This window comes from Saimiri boliviensis, chromosome 3 (genome assembly GCF_048565385.1).
Source record: "Saimiri boliviensis isolate mSaiBol1 chromosome 3, mSaiBol1.pri, whole genome shotgun sequence".
Taxonomy (NCBI): Eukaryota; Metazoa; Chordata; class Mammalia; order Primates; family Cebidae; genus Saimiri; species Saimiri boliviensis.
The window spans coordinates 90,804,787-90,824,502 of NC_133451.1; the positions used below are offsets into that span (position 1 = coordinate 90,804,787).

Here is a 19,716-nt window from a genome sequence, read left to right on the forward strand (position 1 = left end):
AGCTATAAGATAATGCTTATTTTACAGAAGAGTATTATAAAAAGTAATTTGCCTAATGGCCCACAGCTAGGTAACATTAGAGCAGAACTCAAACCAAAATCTGACTTCCATAAATTCCATGCTATAGTTTTTCAGTGCTGATGACTTTAAATCAAAAAAGAAAGAAAAATATTTTTTAAATACACAATAACAAGAAAGCACTCTCTGCTTTATACATATAAATGTACATATAAAAGGATTTAGCAAATTTTTAAAACCTGTGACTCCACAAAAAAAAAAATCATTTGATGTTTAAAAGAAAATAATTAAATATAGGTCTCCATCACTATCTACATTCTCACTACCTGAATCCAAATATTTAAATAATGATTTTCCAAACATCTTATCCAAAATTTAATATACAAATAGAAACCTGCTATAATGAATCTACAGATGCATACCAGCAAAAAAAAAAAAAAAAAAAAAAATGCTCTACACAAATCTAAGGAGGGGATATCAAGTAGTCTGCAATCTTATCTCAACGGTTGTCCTGATGATATTGCCCCTAGTTTTGTTTAAAGTACAGCATATTATTGCAATCATCTCATCATATTTCTTCCTTCTCCCATTCCTTCCCTGCTCCCCACGTTTAGCACTTTATTAGTCTGCTACATGGCTAAGGATACAACCAACCTAAACAATTTAGATGCTTTTACACTCTATAGTACTATTGTGTTGTTTGCTTACATTACAGAATGATTTTTGCAAATTACAAAACAATATCTGATAAAGAACAGTAGACTGTCAACAGCACACAAACATGCTAATGAGCTCAATAAATATTTTCAAGAAAATTAAATAACATGTCTTAAATAGCTTTCAGAAATCCTTGGGTGATTGTTATACAGATACATAAGAATGTTTTACTTAAGGAATCAACCTAGAATTTTGCATGGGCTGGATATTTTATCCTCTCATTTAATAGAACAGAATATAGGTTCCTGCTACCCAAATATATGCTCTCCAACATTTTTTCAAGAATTCATTAGATTGGAACAATGAGAGTTCTGTAAAATGAACAACTATGAGAATAAATAACCTGAAAAACTCCACGTTTTCCTTCTTAAGAATGACTAATATAATTTATATAGAATCTATACATTTCCAGCTTCTATTAAAAGTCGTCCATTATTTCTTTAATCAGGGTTCTCAGTACTCACCGAGACAGTCTCATTAGCCGATCATATTAGTCTGCCAGCTACACGTTATGTTTTCTACTTGTACTCAAAATGCCCTCATCCACTATCTCTATCAATCCAATAATTCCTTTAAAAGTCAGATCAATGTAATTTTATTCCTTAATTCAATAATTATTTTAATCCATCTCATGTTTGGGATTTAAAATTAATAAGCCCTAACCCCTGACGCCAAGAATGGAATCATCTAGTGGCAGAAACAGATATAGAAATAGACTGTGATAATATAACATCATAAATGCCATGACTAGAATATATGTAGAATACCAGCAGTTGAATCTCAGAGAATGAACAGGAATCAGCCACCTGACAAGAAAGGGGGCATTTGAGGGCAAAGACTGGCTTATGCAGAAGGAAAGTGATGGTATGAGGGAAATAATGCTAAGTTCAGGAAACTGAAGGTAATTCACTATGACTACAGTCTAGGATGCATACAGAAAAACTGTGAAACAAGATTGGGGAGGCAATTAAGGGTCAGATTACAATAGCTTAGTATTTCATTATAAGAAGTATTCTCTGACTAAAGCCTATCTCATTCAATACAGCTCTGTATTTTATATATATATGCTTTATTTAATCCTTAAGAGATTCATGTCATTCATTCATTCATTCACCAAATGTTCAGGGGAGATACGATGTATTTTCTCTAATTGTTGCCTGTATGCAATGCATGTCTCCAATTAGGGGACAAACAAAAACCAAGTTTCTTTTTAACTTCTAAAAAACCCTAATACAACTATAATGCTGAACAAAACACTCATTTCAATAAACGCTTCTTGAATTGAAGTAATAATTTAATTATTATCAAGTTATTTAAAATCATAAACCTGGATTTTCTTGTGGCAGTATTCCCAAATTAGCAAAAGGTAAATAATACATGTAGAAAATTATACTGGTAAGAACTATAAAATCTCTCCTTTGGCGGGGTTTAAAAAAAAAAAAAAAAAAAAAAAAAAAAAAAAAAAAAAAAAAACCTCTAGCCACTCAAGAGCTTATTCTCTGCCTTCCATTTGAGGCAAGCTCTCTGAAAGAGAGAGCCATCTGTATCCATAGGATTCTCTTGTCCACCATCCATCTATTCTTCCATCCATTTCTCCTCTTCCATCCGTCCATTCTTTGCTATCTGTTGTATTCAACCTAGTCCAGTGCTGTGCCTAAGTAACCAATGATCTCAAAATTCTGCAAAGTTCATTGGATTCTTCTGGTTCCCACTTTTATTAACTAACCCAAGGTATTGATAACATAAAACAGGAGTAACAACTCTCTTGTTATTCAATTCTCCTTTGGCTCATGTTAGATTACTCCTTCTTCATTCTAATCCTGCCATGTAATAGTTTTTGAAGTACAGATTATTTTGTTTACATTAATAAGTTCTTTTTTTTTCCTGCCTCAGGTTTATTTGTACAAATAGCACATTAATAAGTTCTTTAGTGATGATTTCTAAGATTTTGGTGCACCCATTACCCAGGCAGTGTATGTACCCAGCAGGTAGTCTTTATCCATGACTCCTCTCCAAACCTTACCCTCTGAGTCCCCAGAGTCCATTATATTATTCTTATGCCTTTACATGCTCATGGCTCAGCTCTCACTTATAAGTGGGAAACATACAATATTTGATTTTCCATTCCTGAGTTACTTCACATGAATAACGGTCTCCAGCCCCACGTAGGTTGCTGCAAAATACATTATTTTGTTTCTTTTTGTGGCTGTGTAGTATTCCATGGTGTATATATATCACATTTTCTTTGTCCTATCATTGGCTGTTGGGCACTTAGGTTGGTCCCACATCTTTGCAATTGTGAACTATGCTGCTAAAAACATGCATGTGTATTTTTTTTAATATAATGACTTCTTTTCCTTCTTATCCACAGTAGTGGATAGCTGCATTGAATGGCAGTTCTGCTTTTAGCTCTTTAAAGAATCTCCATACTGTTTCCCACAATGGTTGTACTAATTTACATTCCCACCAGCGGTAAAAAAAGTGTTCGTTTTTCACTACATCCACACCAACATCTATTGTTTTTTGACTTTCTAATTATGGTCATTCTTGCTAGAGTCAGGTGGTATCTCATTGTGGTTTTAATTTGTATTTCCCCTATAATTAGTGATGTGCCTTTTTTCATATGTTTGGTGGTTGTCTATCTTGTTTTGATAAATGTCTATTTATGTCCTTTGCCCCCATTTTCATGGTAGCATTTACTTTTTTCTTGCTGATTTTTTGACTTCCTTATAATTCTGGATACTCATCCTTTGTCAGATGCATAGTTTCTGAATATTTTCTCACACTCTGTGGGTTTTCTGTTTACTCTGCTGATTATTTCTTTTGCTGTGTAGAAACTTTTTAATTAGGTCCCCATTTTATCTTTGTTTTTGTTGCATTTGATTTTGGGGTCTTAGTCATGAATTATTTGCCTAAGCCATTGTCCAGAACAGTTTTTCTGATGTTATCTCCTAGAACTTTTATGGTTTCGGGTCTTAGATTTAAGTCTGATACATCTTGAGTTGACTTTTGTATAAGGTGAGAAATGGAGATCCAATTTCATTCTTCTACATGTGGCTTGCCAGTTTTCCCAGCACCATTTATTGAATGGACTGTCCTTTTCCCAATTTATGTTTTTGTATGCTTTGTCAAAGATTACTTAGTTGGCTGTAAATATCTGGCTTTATTTCTGGGTTCTCTATTCTGTTTCATTGGTCTGTGTGCCTATTTTTTTTTACTGGTACCTTGTGTTTTTGGTACCTATAGTCATATAGTATAATTTGAAGTCTCATAATGCAATGCTTCCAGATTTGTTCTTTTTGCTTAGTATTCCTTTGGCTATGCAGGCTCTTTTTTTGTTCCATATGAATTTCAGAATTGTTTACCCTAGTTCTCTGAGGAATGATGATGGCATTTTGATGGGAATTGCATTGAATCAGTAGATTGCTTTGGGCAGCATGGTCATTTTCAAAATGTTGATTCTTCTCATCCATGAGCATGGGATGTGTCTCCATTTGTTTGTGTCATCTATTAATCCTGCCACTTTTAATCCTCTTCTTTCTTTCTTTCTTAGGTCCCCCTTCTTCCACTTACCATTACATATTCCAGATTAAGTCCTTAATCCCTGTATATTATGTAATTTAATGCAAAATCTAGTTCCTAAATCTCCAGTTGAGATCCTTTTCAATTTTCTGACTGCCTTCAAGACACTTATGCCTATATAATACAAAATATTTCATTTATTTTATACAGATCTTAACATTTTACCATAAATATGACTTTGGTATGTAAAACTTACTCATTGTAGTACACACTATTTTACAATAAGACTTAAATACATCAGGTGCTCTCCCAAAAGATACTGAATCATTGTTTAAGCAATAACTAAATACTCTTCCTCACTCCTTCTCTCACATACAATTTTGCCCATTTATCTTTTAGTAATTCAATCCTTTCCTTCCATCTTTATTCATACATTTTTCACTTCTTTAAAACCGTAACTTAAAAATGAAAAACATTTCTTAGAAAACAGGAAAAGCGACAATCAGAATTTAGAATACAGTAACTGTAACACGACAACTAATTAAGGTTTGGAGGGAAAAGCATGTTTAATTGTGTACGAGTCTTCTTAAGTCTCTATTTACCCTCAAAACCAAGGCCACTACCACATATTACTAAGCATAATAAATTGAGTGCCTGTTATAAAGCCAAGCAATCATATAATTTAATAAATATTAAAGACTAGCAATGATAAGGAAGAAGGTAAAAATGTTTACATCACAAATGATGGAAGAATCCACCCACTGAAGAAAACAAAAAAAACACAAATAGTTTTAAATTATTTATGCCTTTCTTGTCCTTATTATTAACCTGTTTAGCATAATTTTACTTATTTGAAACTAAAACTTTCTATTTAAGATCTATAATATTAGTAAATTATTTTTATGTAACCTTATACTAATCCAGAGAATAACCTAGTTTTTAAATAACAACTTTTAATTTAACTTTTAAAAGTTTAATAATTTTGATAAATTTATACAGCTGAATAGAAATAACAGTTCACAACCAGAATTTAAATGACATTTTTAAATAGTTCCAAGGTATTTTCATTTGGGAAAACCGCCAGAAGAACTAAAATTTCCAATTTAGGATTTGCTCAAATGAACTTCAAGGCAAATTTTCATATCTTGCCACATAACTTTTAGTCATTTGTTTTAATGAATATGAGAAATGAATGACTAAATGAATAAGTAAGGTGTTATGTCAATAAAGATCCAAAGTATTGGCGCCACCTAGTGAAATTGTACTCAGTTATTTGAACTAATATGAAGCTAATACAGCAACTTTATATATTTTGTATTACCAAATTAAAGAACTTCAATAGAAACAATTACTAAATGTTTTTGCATAGTAAAGATTTCTCTTAAAGACTTTATTAATATTAAAAAAGATACTAAAATAAAAATTTCATTGCCAAAGTCAAGACATATTCCAGAGTGGACCATTCAGACTGCATAAAAGTTAACATTTGTGTTTTTTAACAGAAATTCTCAGTAAATTATAGTGCTATCAGTATTCAAAAGACATATTAAAACAACACTACATGTACGAATTAAGTAAATTCAAGGACAATTATGATAAATGAAAAATTCACGTCCATTAAAATATTATATTCATATTATTACATATCCTGTTGCAATATCAGAAAATGCTTAAATCCAAAGATACTATAGGCTAGGGAGCAAGATGACAGAATAGACGCCTATAACATTCATCCCTCCTACTGGAACACAAAATTTTAACAACTATCTACACAAAGAAAAGCACCATCGCAAACGTCAATCACAGTACCTGATTTTTGACTTCACAACGCTGAAAGAGGCGTTAAGGAAGGCAGGGGATATAGTCTTGAATCATGGATGTCACCCCTTCCCCATCCCCTCGCTGTGGCCGTGAAGTACAGAGAGAGAATCGGTACATTTTGGGGAGGCAAAGCACAGAAACTGCGGGACTTTACATTGAACTTGGTGCAACCCTATTAGAGCGGAGAATAAAGCCATGCTGAGCTCAGCCAGCCCCCCTGCATAGAAGGAGCATTTGGACTAGCACTAGCCAGAAGGGAATCACCCATCCCAGTGGTTGGAACTAGAGTTTCTCAGGAAGCCTTGACCCATGGAGTGAAGTGCTCTGGGGTCCTAGATAAACTTGAAAGAGAGTCTAGAACATAAGGACTACAATTTTCAGGCAACTCATAGTAGTAGACTGGGTTTAGAGCCAGGAACTAAAGTAGCACAGGACCTAGGGAGACACCAACTGGTGCAGCTAAAGGAGTGCTTGTGCCATGTCCCACACAATTCCAGGCAGTGCTGCTTGCGGCAATGAAAGTGAAAGTGACTCCTGGCTGGCCGGGTACGGTGGCTCACACCTGTAATCCCAGCACGTTGGGAGGCTAAGGCAGGCAGATCACGAGGTTAAGAGTTCAAGACCATCCTGGCTAACATGGTGAAACCCCACCTCTACTAAAATTACAAAAAATTAGCCGGGCATGGTGGCATGCACCTGTAGTCCAAGCTACTCGAGAGGCTGAGGCAGGAGAATTGCTTGAACCTGGGAGATGGAGGTTGTAGTGAGCAAAAAAAAGGAAGTGACTCCTTCCTTCTGCTTAAGGAGAGTAAAGAGGACTTTGTCTGGATAGGATACTCAACAAAGTTGTTAAGCACCCATTCCAGGCCCTAGCTCCTGAATGACATTTCTAGGCACACCCTGGGCCAAATGGGAACCTGCTGCCTTGAAACAAAGGACCCATTCTTGGCATGATTCATCACCTGCTGACTAAAGAGCCCTTGGGCCCTGAATAACCAGCAGTGATAACTAAGGAGTTTGCCATGTGCCTTGGGTTCTGAAATGTGCTGGCTTCAGTGATAACCCAGCACATTCCCAGCTGTGGTGGCTACAGTGAAAGACTCATTCTGTTGTTGTTGTTTTTGTTTTTGTATTTAAAAAAAAAAAAAAAAAAAGGAGAGGGAAAAGCAAAGAAAACTTTGTCTTGCACCATAGATACCAACTTGAGCACAGGGGAGAGGAGTAACAAGCAGGCTTTTGGGGTCACCAAGTCCAGGTCTAGGCTCTTGGACAGCATTTTCTGGACCTGCCTTGGGCCAGAGGGGAGCCCACTGACCTGAAGGGTAAGTTCCAGGCCAGGCTGCATTCATCACAAGCTGACAGAAGGCTTTAAGTGAACATTGGCTGTGACCTAGCAGAAGCCCCCACCCCACGGTAGTGGACACAGGGAGAGTCTCCTCTACTGTGGAAAGGGGAGTGAAGATCAAGAAGGACTTTATATTATAGTTTGAGTATATAGCTATTATACTATAGCTTAGCCACAGTAGAATAGAACATAAGTTCCTAAACACTAAATTACAGTGTTATACTTAACTAAGTATATAGTTGTTTATGCTTATTATATTAAGCTTATACTTGACTTAGCATAAAGAACAAATGATGAACCAATCAAAAATAACAATTACAACAACTTTTCAAGACATAGATAGTACAATAGGACATAAGGAAAAACAACAAAAGTTAAAAAAAAAAAACAGAGGATGAAGTTAAAGTGTAGAGTTTTTCTTAGTTTCTTTCTGTTCTTTGCTTATGTAATCAGTGCTACATCAGTTTAAAATAATGGATTATAAGATAGTATTTGCAAGGTTCATAGTAGCCTAAAGTCAAAAAAAATACAACATATAAGCAAAAAATATTAAAGCACTCCACCAGAGAAAATTACTTCCACTAAAAGGAAGACAGGAAGGAATGAAAAAAGGAAGAGAAGACCACAAACAGCAAGAAAACAAATAACAAAATGGCAGAAGTCAGTCCTTACTTATCAATAATAACATTGAATGTAATAAAAAAAATAAAAACCAAAAAGAGCAAGAGTAGCTATGCTTCTCTTGGTCAACATGAATCCCAAAACAAAAACTGTGAGAAGAGACAAAGAAGGTCATTATATAATGAAAAAGGGGTCAATTTAGCAAGAAGATAAAAAGACTATAAATAGATATGCACCCAACAAAGGAGAACACAGATATATAAAGAGAATATTATAAGAGTTAAAGAAAAGATAGACCCTAATACAATAATAGTTGGAATCTTCAACACCCCACTTTCAGCATTGGACAGATCTCCTAAAAAGAAATTCAACAAAGAAACATCAAACTTAATCTGCACTATAGAATAAATGGACCCAGAGATATTTATAGAACATTTCACTCAGTGGCTGCAGAATATACATTCTTCCCCTCAGCACATAGATCATTCTCAAGAATAGACTATATGCACAAAGTCTTTAAAAATTCAAAAAATGAAATCATTTCAAATATCTTCTCTGACCACAATGGAATAAAACTAGAAATAACAAGAGAAATTTTGGAAACTATACAAATACATGGAAATTAAACAGTATGCTCCTGAATGACCAGTAGATAAATGAAGAAATTAAGAAGAAAGTGTAAAAATGTCTTAAAATGGGCCAGGTATGGTGGCTCAGCACTTTGGGAGGCCATCACTTTGGGAGGCCAAGCACTTTGGGAGGACAACGTGGGAGAATTGCTTGAGCCCAGAAGTTTAAAACCAACCTGGGCAACATGGGAGACCTCGTCTCTACAAAAATACAAAAACAGTTAGGTATAGCGGCACATACCTGTAGTCCCAGCTACTCAGGAAGCTGAAGTGGGAGGATCACTTGAGCCCAGAAAGTTGAGGCTGCAATGAGCCACTGCATTCCAGCCTGGGTAACAGAAGGGAGACCCTATCTCAAAAAAAAGAAAAAAAAAGAAAAACAAAATCTTGAAACAAATGATAGTGGAAATACAATATACCAAAACCTATGAGACACAGCAAAATCATTAATAAGAGGAAAGTTTATAGCAATAAGCACCTATGCCAAAAAGTAGAAAATTTTCAGATAATGAATCTAATGATGCATCTTCAAGAACTAGAAAGGCAAGAGCAAACCAAACCGAAAATTAGTAAAAGACACTCATACCCTCCTAAAGTTTAAAACCTGAATAGACCAATAACAAGGTCTGACGTTGAGGCAGCAATTAACAGCCTACCAACCAAAAAAAATCCAGGTGTAGATGGGTTCACAGCCAAATTCTACCACACATACAAAGAGAAGCTGATACCATTCCTTCTGAAACTATTCCAAACAATCCAAGAAGAGGGAATCCTTCCCAAATCATTTTATAAGACCAACATCATCCTGACACTAAAACCTGGCAGAGAAGCAACTAAAAAAGAAAACTTCAGGCCAATATCCATTGAACATCAATGCAAAAATCTTCAATAAAATACTGACAAACCAAATGCAACAGCACATTAAAAAGCTTATCCATCACAATCAAGTCGGCTTCATCCCAGGGATGCAAGGCTGGTTCAATATATGCAAATCTATAAATGTAATCCATCACATAAATAGAACCAAAGACAAAAACCACGATTATCTCAATAGATACAAAGAAAGCCTTTGACAAAATTCCCTATCACCTGATCACAAATTTAATCTCCAATTCAGCTGCCTATAGACAGAAAACACTCAAGATTTTGTCGTCACTAGGAACAATTTCTCCTCCATGACACTGAACTCTAACAATTACCCTCAGTGACCAAAATCTCCTATCCTTTCACCTCTTGTATTCCCTCTCTCCTTCCTACTTTCTGTTGACTCTCATTTTTATCTCTCAATCTCAACTCCTCCCTGTTCTTAGAAGCTATGAATCCCCTTATGATTTCTTTATCCCCCAACTTAGCATTAATTCCAAGATTAGCCATACTGTCCTTGGAAATTCTGATTCTCTCAAACCCTTGACACTTAGCCATATTTATAGCTCCAACCTCTGGCGATGCTTATCCATAACTACTCTTGCCCTCATATTGTCAATAATGAACTTGTGCTAACCACTATAAAATGGGACCTTTTTCTTCACCTGCAACTATTTTATTTATCGCAATTTAACTATTTGTCACATTCCTTATGTTATGATGCATATTCCATTATTCTCAATTATTGAACATGTACCTCCCTCACCCTCTGAAAAGGACCTCATTGATTACATCACCAAAACAACATAGGTTATCTAAATAAAATTATTGCATATCCTATATCTGTCTTTCAGGGATCTGCAAACTATAGCCAATAACCCACATCCAGCTACTGTCTGCTTTTGTAAATGAAAGTTTTACTGGAATACTATTCATCTATATATTGTCTATGGCTCCTTTTGTGCTACAACAACAGTTGAGTAGTTGTGAAAGACATTATATAACCCACAAATTCTAAACATTTAATATCTGCCCCTTTACAGAAAAAGCTTTCTAATTCATGATCTATTTCATCATCCATTCTTTCTTCCTTTTAACAAAAAAAGAGGTATGTCTGTTCTTCTTTAATATAAACTAGCTGTTTATGCCTTCGATCCCTTTGATCATCTGCTCCTGAACAATACAACATTAATTATCTCATCTATACATTTCTGTAGCTCCTGTATTCCCAATGGATCCTTCAGTCTCCTCTTAATCAACCATCTGATTTTTCTTCTTCCCTTTGCCATCAAAGTTCTGGTGGTAGAAGGTGGCAGAAGCTTTGAATATTATAATATATACATTATTATTATATAATATATATTAATATAATATGTAACAATATAACATTGTATATTAATATGGAATATATCATGTAATATATTAACATGTAATATGATATACAACACATATAATTATAATTATATATATTACATATTCAATGTTTCTATTGCCTGGCCCCATTTCTCTTATTCCATGGAATCTAACTTTTATCTGCTACCAAAACTGTTCTTTCAATACTCACAATAATTAAAATATTTACTCTCTCAATATCTTTTATTAATTAAATATAAAGCCTTGCTTTGTCTGCATTCTTACCCATTATCTCTTCTTTTAACAAGTTATTGCAATTTTATTATCTTTTTAAATAACATGTTTGTTATAAAACATTAGAAAATTCAACTTAGCAGAAAAGATAAAGTCACCCATAATTTCACTACTTTGAGTTAAACAATATAAATATTTGGATGGCATTAGGAGAAATACCTAACGTTGATGATGGGGGGATGGATGCAGCAAACCACCATGCACATGTATACCTATGCAACAAACCTGCACGTTTTGTACATGTACCCCAGAACTTAAAAGTATAATAAAAAATATTTTACTATGATTAAATGTACATTTATTAATAGTAATAAACATCATATTACGCATTTTCTTTTTTATTTACTAATTTATCATGACCATCTTTCTATAAAAATATTTCTATAACTTTTCCTTTTTGAATCTCTGTCCTTGTATCTAAATTCCCTGACTCACTTCCTACTTCACTAATTATCTCTCCTTTAGCTTTTCTGTCATGGCTCACTCCCAAAATCTGTGTTCTTTCAGGATCTGTTCTTAAATTTCTTCTCATATTTGTATTCTCTTCTATAGCCATCTCATTGCTTCAATTATCACCTTCATAACTGCCAAATCAGTATCTCTACCCATAATTTGTATTACAAATTCTATTTTCAAATTTCTACTATCTGTTGGTAATTTTTCTCCAAATTCAATTGTCTAAAGCTGAACTTATTGTCTGCTCATCATAATGAGTATTTTCTGTGATTACCACCTCTGCCAGAGACACAGTCATCTAAATTCACATTTTTAAAATTTTTATTATACTTTAAGTTCTGGGGTACATGTGCAGAACATGCAGGTTTGTTATATAAGCATACACGTGCCATGGTGGCTTGCTGGATCCATCCCCTACCATCTACATTAGGTATTTCTCCTAATGTTTTCCCTCCCTAATCTCCCAACCCATGTTATCCCTCCCCTAACCCCCGCCCCACTCCCCGAAAAGTCCTGATGTGTGACGTTTCCCTCCCTGTGTCCATGTGTTCTCACTGTTCAACACCTACTTATATGTGAGAACATGTGGTGTTTGGTTTTCTGTTCCTGTGTCAGTTTGCTGAGAATGATAGTTTCTAGCTTCATCCATGTCCCTGCAAAGGACAAGAACTGATCTATTTTTATGGCTGCATAGTATTCCATGGTGTATATGTGCCACATTTTCTTTATTCATCTATCATTGATGGGCATCTGGGTTGGTTCCAAGTCTTTGCTATTGTAAACAGTGCCACAATAAACATATATGTGCATGTGTCTTTATAATAGAATGATTTATAATACTTTGGGTATATACCCAGTAATGGAATTGCTGGGTCAAATGGTATTTCTATTTCTAGATCTTTGAGGAATCACCAAACTGTCTTCCACATGGATGAACTAACTTACACTCCCACCAACAATGTAAAAGCATTTCTATTTCTCCACATCCTCTCCAGCATTCCAAATTCACTTTTAAGTCATCCCTGCCTTTTCTTACTTGCTTGCCTATACACACATATATGCACACATGCACACTCAGTGTCAGCATTTAGTTGTGTACATAACAAAATAATGGAAAATTTTGTGTTTTCATTTCAAAATAATTATGGGAAACTATGATTTAGCATTATACAAGCCAAAAAATTTGGAATTTAGGGAATGAAGAAGGGTCCATCTTCCTTCATCAGCTGAAAACTTAAATGAAAATGTTTTACACCTTAGGAACAAATATTTGCTATGATAATAAAGCACTAAGAAAATGCTACATATAATAAAACCCCTATATTTCAACCAGTTCATTCAATTTAATTTCTTATTCTTTTTACTACTTATAATAAGGTAAAGAAATAAAAAGTGATTCTTTTTATTTTTATTTCTCTAGTTTTAAGATACTGTGATAGAAAAAGTCATTGCACAAATCTTCAATTTTAAGCCAAGCATTTATTAGTTTGATATTATATTAAATATGCAAAACTAATAATACCTTCACATTTCTGCTTTAATTATAAATTCTCTATGATACTTAAAAATTCCTATTTTATCAGACTTGTTTTCACAGAGCTGATTTTCAAAAGAAAAGAGTCACATCACATTTAATAACAGATGAACAAGCTCTCGGTAAACTCACAGTTGTTTATGAGGTATTTCAAAGCACATATGCAATTAGAGATAAATTAGCTTTACGTATAGTCAAATTTAAACTGTGTGTTAGATCTCACTAGAAGGGAACACACCAAGAAGCTATCAAATCTTCAGCTCTTCAGAACAGTCACACCTTTTCCCACCTACTCCCCTAACACCTCAAGATATCTAGCATTACTATTGTTAAAGCAAACTAAATATGGCCTGAGAAGGACTCTGTACTCCCATCCCTATGTGTCCTTGTGAACCAACTGCAACCTAACTTAATAGGTAAACAAGACTGAAAACCTAAGGTAGTATGCACCTGTAACAATAGCTGAGTCTTGGCCAATCCCAGCAGCCATACTTCCACCACTCATACTCTGCTGAGTGTTCAAACTGTGTTCAAATAAGGCAAATACCAAACTGTAACCAATCCAGTTGTTTCTGTACCTCACTTCAAATTTCTGTACATCATTTCCCTTTTTTGTCTACAAATTTATTCTGACCAAAAGGCATCCCTGGAGTCTCTCTGAATTTACTGTGATTTTATGGGCTGCCGAATTCGCAAATCATTCATTGCTCAATCACAGTCCTTTAAATTCGGCTGAAGTTTTTCTTTTAACAGAAGGTGTCAGAAGCAGGGGTCCAAAGTAGACCTCTGAACAAGCCCCAGGAGCGCTGAATGAACAGGCAAGGTACCTGCAAGGACTCACTTGTGTCCTTTGGTCCCTCAGACAGAAATGGGACTGGGTCCAGGATGAGATTTTATCCTGTAATTAACAGCCTTGTTTTCACAGAATTTAATCAAGTTAGAGGCCTCTTACATCCGACTGGCTCAGAAAAAAGCTGGTAGTAAATGGTAATATTGTAGGGGTTGTAAAATTTGGCTTTTGAAAATCCACAGGGATTTTTGAGTTCGACCCCTTTGTTTCATTTTCCTTGCATGCTTAGGTAGAAAAAAATTATTTTAAAAATCAACTTAGGAATCATGAGTTCTTTACAAGAAGGTTTTTAAGCAGAGACAACAACCACTTGACAGAGATAATAAATACAGTTCCTTCTACAATATTCATTGAATGACAATTAACTATCAGGCATATTAGATCAAAGAGCATAGTAACCTTGTGATAACAGGATTCAATGATCTTAAAACTGGGGAAAATAAATGCAACAGCCACTTTTCAACTTACCTTTTTTTTCGCCTGCAATACTATTACTTCATATAATCGTGGGATAAATGAGCAATAATTTTGTTGTTGATCTCTCTTTATGTTAACATTTTCATAGTATGATGTCTTTTTCCTTTAGAAAATTCAAACAGAAATTAAGAGTTCTCAATTTGAAATCTAAACGTTTATGTAAGCAAAGAAATTATTTCTACAGCAAGATGTCCCACTTTTAAAGTATGGGATAATAAGATCATCTAGGTGTATTAGTCCAATAAGTTCAAAATTTTGTAAAATGTATTTGTTTTCTTGGTTAGTTATGCTTTTTTCCAATTCAGAACATTATTATAAACCTATTTGAATAATTATTACAAAAAGAAAAGGAGATCTGGTATTTACATCATGAATTGAATAAAAAGCTAACTCTAAAAAAAGTTTCCTTTCTGTTATACACATCCAAAGGAATTAAAATCAATTTTTAAAAGTTTCCTGTGTATTCTATGTACCATTAAATTCCAAATCCCTTGGTATTTCAACTATTACCAAAATAAAAGGAAAACAGCCCTGTGCTATCTATATCAAAAAACAATCAGAAAACGGCATAAAGATCTTTGAAAACAAAAGGGAAACTTCTTTTCATTGAAATTCAGGTAACCTCAAGAAAGAATCAAAAACTAAGTAAGCAGTGAATAAGAGCCCAATCTTGGGAGTTAGACAACCCAATAAGATTCCAGCATTGCTACCTACTGCTTATATAATCTTATGCAAATCACCTAACTTCTCTAAGCTTCAGATTCATCCCTGATGAAACTGGTGATTGGAATCTGGTCACTGGAAATAGTGATAACCAATTCTCAAGGTTGCAATGATTAAAGTAGATAATATACATAAAATAAGGTGGTTAATACCAACAGGGCTCATAATAAGCACACAATAACTGTTAGCTAGTATTATTACAAGAATCACATTTAAACCAGATATACAGACTACACTACCATTTTTTCTATTTCACAAAGAGAATTTCAAAAAAAAAAAAAAAATCTGACACCTAACATTTCCAACAAACTATACAGAACATATGCATATTAAAAAAAATAACACACCCACAGTCAATATCATACTAAATGGGCAAAAACTGGAAGCATTCCCTTTGAAATCTGGCACTAGCCAAGGATGCCCTCTCTCACCACTCCTATTCAATATAGTATTGGAAGTTCTAGCCAGAGCAATCAGGCAAGAAAAAAAAAAAGAAATAAAGGGTATTCAATTAGGAAAGGAGGAAAGCAAATTGTCTCTGTCTGCAGATGACATGACTGTATATTTAAGAAGACCCCATTATCTCAGTCCAAAATCTCCTGAAACTGATAAGCAACTTCAGCAAAGTCTCAGGATACTAAATCAATGTGCAAAAATCACAAGCATTCCTATACACCAATACACACTAAAAGAGAGCCAAATCAAGAATGAACTACCATTCACAATTGCTACAAAGAGAATAAAATACCCGGAATACAACTAACAAAGGATGTAAAGGACCTCTTCAAGAAGAACTACAAACCACTGCTCAACAAAATAACAGGACACAAACAGATGGAGAAACATTCCATGTTCATGGTTAGGAAGAATCAATATCATGAAAATGGCCATACTGCCCAAAGTAATTTACAGATTCAACACTATCCCCATCAAGATACCAATGACCTACTTCACAGAACTGGAAAAAACCACCTTAAACTTCATATGGAACCAAAAGAGTGCCCTCAGAGCCAAGTCAATTCTAACCAAAAAAAAAAAAGTGGGAGGCATCACACTATCAGACTTCAAACTATACTACAAGGCTACAGTAATCAAAACAGCATGGTACTTGCTAACAAAACAGAGATATAGACCAATGGAACAGAACAGAGGCCTCAGAGGCAACACCACACATCTACAACCTTCCAATCTTTGACAAACCTCACAAAAACAAGCAATGGGGAAAGGAGTCCCTATTTAATAAATGGTGTTGGGAAAACTGGCTAGCCATGTGCAGAATGCAGAAACTAGACCCCTTCCTGACACCTTACACTAAAATTAACTCCAGATGGATTAAAGACTTAAATATAAGACCAAACATCATAAAAACCCTGTAAGAAAATCTAGGTAAAACCATTCAGGACCTAGGCATAGGCAGGAACTTAATGACTAAAACACCAAAAGCATTGGCAACAAAAGCCAAAACAGACAAATAGGACCAAATCAAACTCCACAGCTTCTGCACAGCAAAAGAAACAGTCATTAGAGTGAATCAGCAACCAACAGAATGGGGAAAAATTTTTGGAGTCTACCCATCTGACAAATGGTTGATATCTAGAATCTACAAAGAACTAAAACAGATTTACAAGAAAATAACAAACAAGCCCATTTAAAAGTGGGCAAAGGAAATGAACACACACTTTACAAAAGAAGACATACATAAGGCCAACAAATATATGAAAAAACGCTCATCATCACAGATTATTAGGGAAATGCAAATCAAAATGACATTGAGATACCACCTGACGCCCGTTAGAATGGTAATCATTAAAATATCTGGAGACAACAGATGCTGGAAAGGATGTGGAGAAATAGGAACACTTTTACACTGTTAGTGGGAGTGTAAATTAGTTCAACCATTGTGGAAGACAGTGCGGCAATTCCTCAAGGACCTAGACATAGAATTTCATTTGACCCAGCAATCCCATTACTGAGTATATAACCAAAGGATTATAAATCATTCTACTATAAGGACACATGCACACAAATGTTCATTGCAGCACTGTTTACAATAGCAAAGACCGGGAACCAACCCAAATGCCCATCGATGATAGACCGGACAGGGAAAATGTGGCACATGTACACCATGGAATACTATGCAGCCATCAAAAACGATGAGTTCATGTCCTTTGTAGGGACATGGATGAACCTGGAAACCATTATTCTCAGCAAACTGACACAAGAACAGAAAATCAAACACCGCATGTTCTCATTCATGGGCCATTTTGAACAATGAGAACACATGGACACAGGGAGGAGAGCATCACACACTGGGGTCTGTACAGGGGAAACAGGGGAGAGACAGCAGAGGGTGGGGAGTTTGGGAGAGATCACATGGGGAGAAATGCCAGATATAGGTGAAGGGGAGGAAGACAGCACATCACACTGCCATGTGTGTACCTATGCAACAATCTTGCATGTACTTCACATGTACCCCAAAACCTAAAATGCAATTATATATATATATCTATAGATATAGATATAGATATAGATATATATCACCCACAGTCAATATCATACTGAATGGGAAAAAACTGGAAGCATTCCCTTTGAAATCTGGCACTAGCCAAGGATGCCCTCTCTCACCACTCCTATTCAATATAGTATTGGAAGTTCTACCCAGAGCAATAAGGCAAGAAAAAGAAATAAAGGGTATTCAATTAGGAAAGGAGGATGATGGGGTCTTCTAAATATACAATCATGTCATCTGCAAATAGAGACAATTTGAATTTTCTCTATTTGCAGATGACATGATTGTATATTTAGAAGACCCCATCATCTCAGCCCAAAATCTCCTGAAACTGATAAGCAACTTCAGCAAAGTCTCAGGATACTAAATCAATATGCAAAAATCACAAGCATTCCTATACACCAATAACAGACTTAAAGAGAGCCAAATCAAGAATGAACTACCATTCACAACTGCTACAAAGAGAATAAAATACTTGGGAATACAACTAACGTCTTAGGATGTAAAGGACCTCTTCAAGGAGAACTACAAACCACTGCTCAGCAAAATAAGAGAGGACACAAACAGATGGAGAAACATTCCATGTTCATGGCTAGGAAGAATCAATATCATGAAAATAACCATACTGCCCAAAGTAATTTACAGATTAAATGCTGTCCCCATCATGTTACTAATGACCTTCTTCACTGGAAAAAACCACCTTAAACTTCATATGGAACCAAAAGAGAGCCTGCATAGCCAAGTCACTTCTAAGCAAAAAGACCAAAGCTGTAGGCATCACACTACCTGACTTCAAACTATAGTACAAGGCTGCAGTAATCAAAACAGTAGGTAACAAAACAGAGATATAGACCAAGGGAACAGAACAGAGGCCTCAGAGGCAACACCACACATCTACAACCAACCGATCTTTGACAAACCTCACAAAAACAAGCAATGGGGAAAGGAGTCCCTATTTAATAAATGGTGTTGGGAAAACTGGCTAGCCATGTGCAGAAAGCAGAAACTGGACCCCTTCCTGACACCTTACACTAAAATTAACTCCAGATGGATTAAAGACTTAAATATAAGACCTAACATCATAAAAACCCTAGAAGAAAATCTAGGCAAAACCATTCAGGACATAGGCATAGGCAAGGACTTCATGACTAAAACACCAAAAGCATTGGCAACTAAAGCCAAAATAAACAAATGGGATCTAATTAAATTCCAGAGCTTCTGCACAGCAAAAGAAACAGTCATTAGAGTGAATCGGCAATCAACAGAATGAGAAAATTTTTGCAATCCACCCATCTGACAAAGGGCTAATATCCAGAACCTACAAAGAACTAAAACAGATTTACAAGAAAAAAACAAACAAGCCCATTCAAACATGGGCAAAGGATACGAACAGACACTTTACAAAAGAAGACATATAGGAGGCCAACAAACATATGAAAAAATGCTCATCATCACTGGTCATTAGAGAAATGCAAATCAAAACTACATTGAGATACCATCTCACACCAATTAGAATGGTGATCATTAAAAAATCTGGGGACAACAGATGTTGAAGAGGATGTGGAGAAACAGGAACACTTTTACACTGTTGGTGGGAGTGTAAATTAGTTCAACCATTGTGGAAGACAATGTGGTGATTCCTCAAGGACCTAAATCCATTTGACCCAGCAATCCCATTACTGGGTATATATCCAAAGGATTATAAAGCATTCTATTTTAAGGACACATGCACATGAGTGTTCATGGCAGCACTGTTTACAATAGCAAAGACTTGGAACCAACCCAAATGCCCATCGATGACAGACTGGACAGGGAAAATGTGGCATATATACACCACGGAATACTATGCAGTCATAAAAAATGATGAGTTTGTGTCCTTTCTAGGGACATGGATGAATCTGGAAACCATCATTCTCAGCAAACTGACACAAGAACAGAAAATCAAACACCACATGTTCTCACTCATGGGCCATTTTGACCAAT

The 19,716-nt window shown here is 35.3% G+C and overlaps 1 protein-coding gene across 10 annotated transcripts in view; it reads right to left on the reverse strand.

Moving 5' to 3' along the window:
- STPG2 (sperm tail PG-rich repeat containing 2) overlaps positions 1 to 19,716 on the reverse strand; it is a 671,193-nt gene that overhangs the window by 606,815 nt on the left and 44,662 nt on the right. For all 10 annotated transcript variants that reach the window (XM_074396474.1, XM_074396472.1, XM_074396473.1 and 7 more), the window contains one exon: positions 14,493 to 14,604. In XM_074396474.1, coding sequence (XP_074252575.1) covers positions 14,493 to 14,604 — 112 coding nt within the window. The remainder of the gene's footprint in view (positions 1 to 14,492; positions 14,605 to 19,716) is intronic.